Genomic DNA, 6,548 nt, shown 5'->3' with positions numbered 1-6,548 from the left:
GGTTTTGTTTAGCTGCTCTATGTGTTACAATGTTTCTTAAACTGCAAGCTCAGAGGCCGGCAAGGCAGGCGGGGAACGTTGGAGTCCTCCGTCATTGAAGCAAGCAAGCCTCATGTTCGCTTCAAGCTGCCTGGCTGCCATCTTGGCTGGCAGTTAATTTGCATATCACCCTGATTAGCCAATGGGAAGGGTAGCGGTCATATGCCAATTACCATGTTTCTCTTTTATTAGATAGGATAATCTATAGATAATATAGATAATACATATGTGTAATAACAAGGAAAAGTCTCTAAGACCTATTTCTGAGTGATTAAAAATACAAAGCAATAATTCTGTAAAGAAATAATGAGAAAATGCTTTTATGTAATATGATTACTAATATGCATGTGAATGCATATGAAAAGTCTTACAAAGCTATGTATGAAAGAAGCTCGAATGAGATGGAGAAGGCAGAACTGAGGAAGGCTATTATTAGAAGTCCTAATCAAACTACACTAGGAGAATGTATTCTTGTATAATTTGTATAAGTCAGGTTTTAGTTGAGCTTGGGATTTTTGTCTGAGGAGCCTTTTTCCATACAACATAAATATGGTTTCTATGTCGTATGGAAAGGAGTTTCTCAGACAATAGTTTAAGAAGACCTTACCACCTGTAGCCTAGAATACCAAAAGAGTTTGCCAACAAACTTAATAGTTTCTTCCTCATATTGCCTTCAAAGCCTTTCAAGTACCTCTCAATTTAAATCACTCTTGATTGTACTATCTGGTTTTATTTCTTCATAGCAGTTATTACTAGCTGAACTTATCTGTTTATTCTCGTTTATTGTCTGACTCCCACTAGAATGGGAATGGCAAGACAATTTTGAATTCATATGATTTTAGTCAAGCCATTAAGAGTTTTCTTACAGTATCAAAGATACATTTTATTTACTTACCTTAGTTGGAAAAGGAAATTTGGAAGGTTCTGTTTTGCATGGTGTATGAATAGCCGTTAGAGGGGGAGGCCATGAATGCGTCATCTCCTGAAATGTAATTATTACAGTTTGTTTTCAACCAGGTCAAGGATAAAAATTACACAGCTAAAATCCAGATCTGTATTATAAATGCTGGTTTCATGATTGTTCCTCCAAAGGTATACATATTTAATCAATAAATATTAATTAAACACAACTGTGTGCAAGGCACTATCAGGTAGGTAATATGAAAATAAATAATATACACTCTCTGGCATCAAGGAGCTTGGAGTTAAGATGATATAACCTTGTGGATAGTTACAGAAATGAGCCCTGTAGTCAAATACAAGGCACACAGGAAAATGCTGCTGGGGAAGAGCTTGCTGCGGGAGTGGGAGGAGGGGGATAATAATAAAAGTGGCTAACATTGTGTACCTGTAATGAGCCAGACATTTTGCTAAGTGTTTTACATGTCTATTACTCACATAGTGCTCACAATCACATTATGAGGTAAATACCATGATTATCCTAAGTCTATGTAGGATGAAACTGAAGCACAAAGATTAAGTTATTTATTCAAGATCACACATTTAGTAAGTAATGAACACAGAATTTCATCCTAGGATGTCTGGCCACAGAGCCTATTCATTGATAGGAAATATTGGTCAGGAAAATCAGAAAAGAGATATCAAAAGCACATGAGCAAGAAGACAAACAAGCAAGGCCATAAATCTGATTCTGTTCAATACCTGCTGTCTAATCATATGCCAAGTATGTCCAAGTGGAGGTTTGGATAAGATCACAATGTGAATGTTAGAAGACCAGCGGGGAGAGAGGTATCAGACATGGAATAAGGAGGGAGTGTTTTATTCTGGCATTTAGCTCAAACTAAACCATCAGGTATACAGAGAAAATATAATAAAGGTGGTATAAGTTTTAAGAATTTACTTTATAGCTTATACCCACATAGTTATGTAAAGACACATGTTCAAGCAGCTCACACTAAAAAAATGGAAGCAACCTAAAAGTCCAATAACACAGGAATAATTAAATAAATTACCAGACATCAATACAATGGAACACCAAGCCGACAGTAAAATGAGAAATTTAAGTACTGACATGAAATGATGTCCACAGTATATTTCTAAGTAACAAACACAAATCATAGTCTATGTCCTATTAAATGTTTATATATGAAAAAAATCTCTGGAAGATAGTTAACAATAGCTACCTTAGGGCAACAGAATGACAGAAGGGACAAAAGACAAGGGAATTTGATACAGTCTTTACTACTTGAACCTCTAGAATCACCACCTGCCCTGTAATTGCTCTTTACCTTCTTACAATGCTTTATTTTTTAATAGCATTTCACTTACTGAAATATTATATAGTTGATTTCTTACATCCTGCTCTAGAATGTCAGCTCAAAGGATGCAACAGTATCATTATTATCACCACTGTAATCGCAGTGTTTGATACATAGTAGGTGTTCAATTAGTAAGACTTGAATTAATAAATCCTTTTTTATAGTGAACACATATTGCTTTTAGATTACATTTCTTTTCTTTAAGTTTGTTCCTAGAAACAAACAGCATGACTACAAATATCAAGAAAACATGAAGGGAATTCAGACCTGAAGTTCCTTAACCACTGCACATAGGGAAGGGGAAAGAAAACAGAAAATCATATACCCCAGGTTTTCAGTGTTGGCATTTTACACCTCAACTACCAAAATACCCTCAAAAGAAAATCCACCATCAAATGACTGAGCACTTATTACACCCAAGGCCATATGCCACCGTGAATATATAAAAATGCAGAATGAATTGTCAATAATATGAAAGGAATAATTAAATATAAAAAATCTAAGATTTCTTCTAGGTATTAGAATGCCATACATTTTTGAGGATTTGGGGAAAGTATATATGCTCCCTTAGACTTTGGCAACTGAAAAATGAACGTTATGTGAGAAGCAAAGGAAAAAGCTTATTACTGTGGTCTCTGTTAGTCTGATAAAGGGGGAAGAAGAATTTCATTAGGATTCCAATAAAAAACAGAATCTATATATAACTTAAGAGGAAGGAGAGAAACATTCCATGAAAGTTTTCTTTAAAAAAGGTAAAAGAGAACATGTATGGCTTAGGGAAACCAGTTTGGTTAATCTGTAGTGGGAGAGGTTAGGACTGGCCTATGGAAGGTCTGGAATGTTAAATTTGGGCACTATTCTTTGTATGGGCCTTAGAGAGCCACTGAAAATTTCTAGGAAGTATATTAATTTATGAAGATAAAAGGATTGAGGCAAAGAACCTGGTAGCAATACAGAAGACAGATGAGCAGGGAGACTGAAGGCAGAAAGGCAGAGTGAGGACTGTACATTGCAATTATTGAAGCTCAAGGTGGCAGAAATGGAAATAAAGGAAATGAATATTTTCAATGAATTTTCAAAGTCTACACAAAATCAAAGTTTGTGATTAAGTAGAACATGAGAGAAAGAAATGAGAGGTTATTAGAATGCTATACTTACAAGCATGGGAGAATGGTGGTACTATTAATGGAAGGAAATCTAATAAATTTAGACATGTTGCGTCTGAAGCAGGGAAAAATCTAAATGGAGACCCCGCTAAAAAAAAAAAATTAAGAAACATAAACCAAAACCTAAAGGAGACCAACGCAGAAGAGAAAGACTGAATAGCTGTCTAATACATAAAGCCAAAAAAAAGGAGAAAAGGACAACTAAATGAGCAAAATGAAGAGGAGAGGCTTGAAAATGCACCCATACTTAAAAGGTAAGAGGGGACGCAGGATTCCCCAAAGGCAGAGAATGAGAGACAAGAAAAGTGTATGGGAAATAAAAACAATGAAGCATAACAACACTCAAGGAAGAAAAAAATAAAAATTCTTTAAAACAGCTGAAAGAGCAGAGAACTCAAATGAAGTCCCCAATGACATTACAGAACACATTCAGCAAAATGACAGAGATAAAAGAGAGATTATAGTGGACTAAAGGAAAGAAAGAGGGAGTAAAGTGAAAGTGACTAATGCAAGTAATCTTTCAAAAGTATCCATACTGAAATGCTACTATAGACATAAAAATTTAGGAGCTTTTGCAAAAAGTACAAGTAATATGATTCTGACCGTTTTTCTCTACTGAGTCAAAAGCAGTCATTTTGTCACTCATAAGTATGAGTGACAAATAACTTTATATTTTTCAAAAGCTTTAAAATATCTTTCTGATACTTAGGTTAGAAATAATTTTTAAATGTAATTATTCAGGTGACCAGCTTGTCAAAAAATTCAAATATTTATATACAAAATATACCATGATACTGAGATACATCACTGGACTTCCTCTTTTTCTTTTCTCCATGGAGAAATATACTTTTTGGTCATATGTCACTTTTAAACATTCTATTAAACACTCAAAATATGCAGTGTTCAGAGGAGGTCTCTCAGTGTAGGATTTGATCAGTGTGTACAGATGAATTACAAAGCAAGCTATTTTCAATGTGATGGTTTGACTGACAACTATCGAGTTTTTTTAGTACTTCAAATTATTAACAGATAAACCAAAAAAGTACAGTTATATTTGGTTCCTTCCTCTTTTTAAGGCCAACAGTTAAGACTGAAATTTGTTTTACTTAAAAACAAAAACTGCTCTTTGAGGACAAACAGTAAACAAACCAAGTGATTTAGAACCTAAGTATGAATATAAGCATAATAAATAGAGTCAGTTATTTTTTATGGACATAATCAAGTTACACATGTGCAATTTGTTGCTTCAGATCCTGTGTGAAATAGAGGGGTAAATAGGGTAGGAGAGTGGCAGAGCATAATAAGAGAGCTGAGCCTATTAAAAAGAAAACATACAACTTACTTTAAGAATTTCATCCACACAGCTCACATCACCAGAAGCAGATGCCTTAGGAAAGAAGAAAAACACATTAGATTTGAAGTCATTTACTATTAGAATTTTATCATTTTTTTGTACAAATTCAATGACATTATTAGAAACAAACCTTAAAGAAGTACTTATGCTCCCTCTACTCCACATCAGAACACTTATTAGAATACTTGGACTACTTTTCTTAAATACAAAATTTCTCAAAAACTAAAAATATCTTAATCACCAAACTGTACATGACTTTAAAACTTTTTTTCAAAAACTTTAGAATATCTTTCTCATACTTAGATTAGAAATTATTTTTAAATGTAATTTTTCAGATAAACAATTTGCCAAAAAAATTTAAAATTCTAAGGATCATATTGTTTGAAGAAAGAACAAATTACCACTTTTTTTCTCTCCAGAGGAGTAATTAGAATGGCAACTGTCAAGAACAATGAATTTTTTAAGGCTACAGGAAAAATTTTTGAATGTTCTCGACATGGCATTTTACCTATACCTGACCCCCACCCCACTGTTCTAAGCTATGAGCTGTCATTTTTAGCTACAAACATTATCTTTATTTTTCTTTCTTTTTTAACCCCTTCCCCGGCAGAAACGTGTATACTCGTTTTCACAAAATGTTCTTTTTCAGTCGTCGACGAGTATACTAAGAAAATATGGTAAAAAAATATGGTTTATAGGAAGACGAGTTACAAACTGTTTTCATAACCAGCATCAAAAATACTATATAGAACCAAAATAAAGAAAATTAGTCTGAAAAAGAAATGGTTTTAACAAAAAAATTGTTGGGGAAGGGGTTAAATCCTCACCCAAGGATATGTTTATTGATTTGAGGGAGAGAAGAGAGGGAAAAAGGAAGAGAGGGAGATAGAAGGGAGAATAGGGGGAGAGGGGGAGAAAGAGAGAGAAACATCAATGTGAGTGAGATCTGTGTGCCCCGATCAAGGATGAAACCTCCAATTTAGGTATGTGCCCTGACCAGGAATGGAACCCACAACCTTTTGGTGTATGGGAAGATACTCCAACCAACCAGGCCAGCTGGTCAGTAGGAAATCTAAAATATTCATACATCATATTTTTATTCTATAACTAACTCATGATTTTAATGTTTGAAACATGAATGATATTTTCTCTACTGCACAAGAGGGCGAAGCTAACAGCTCTATGGATCTACTTGGAAGTCAATCACAAGTCTTCTTTTAAACTTTTACATTCCTTACTATTGAAACAAAGAGACAGTTCAAGTTCAACCATAATTTCATGGTAAACTGTTTCACATAGTCACAATGTTAAAAGCTCTAAATGTGTGACTTACATCCAGTGGTTGGGAAGGTATTTTCAGCTTGGTGAGATGTGCTTTGCTGCTAGACTTCAATTCAGCCATGCTGTTGCCATGGGATTGACTGCTGTAGTGCTCAGAGGACAGCTTTGGTTCCATGGACTCCTGTCCGTCCATAGGCCGTACATAGGCAGTGGGTTTCTGTAACATTGAACTGGACTTTGACATCAATGAAGGTGGGAAAGACTGATTTGAGTGCTGCCCACTTGAAAAAGGTACACGGGAAGGAGAATCCCAATTTGCATCAGGGTCCCGAGGTGATTTGGAACGCTGATGTTCCTTGCTATGGTGATCATTCCCATGAGACCTGGAATGACTGGAGCTTAATGAAGAAACAGCCTGGTTTTCCAGGG

The 6,548-nt window shown here is 35.0% G+C and overlaps 1 protein-coding gene across 1 annotated transcript in view; it reads right to left on the bottom strand.

Moving 5' to 3' along the window:
• AFF4 (AF4/FMR2 family member 4) overlaps positions 1-6,548 on the bottom strand; it is a 73,589-nt gene that overhangs the window by 55,007 nt on the left and 12,034 nt on the right. Inside the window, 4 exon segments of the mRNA XM_006759141.2 lie at positions 935-1,021; positions 4,827-4,871; positions 6,172-6,535; positions 6,537-6,548. The exon segment at positions 6,537-6,548 is cut by the window's right edge and continues 428 nt beyond it. Coding sequence (XP_006759204.1) covers positions 935-1,021; positions 4,827-4,871; positions 6,172-6,535; positions 6,537-6,548 — 508 coding nt within the window.

Source organism: Myotis davidii, unplaced genomic scaffold, assembly GCF_000327345.1.
Source record: "Myotis davidii unplaced genomic scaffold, ASM32734v1 scaffold456, whole genome shotgun sequence".
Taxonomy (NCBI): domain Eukaryota; kingdom Metazoa; phylum Chordata; class Mammalia; order Chiroptera; family Vespertilionidae; genus Myotis; species Myotis davidii.
This window is presented reverse-complemented; position numbering and strand designations above follow the sequence as displayed.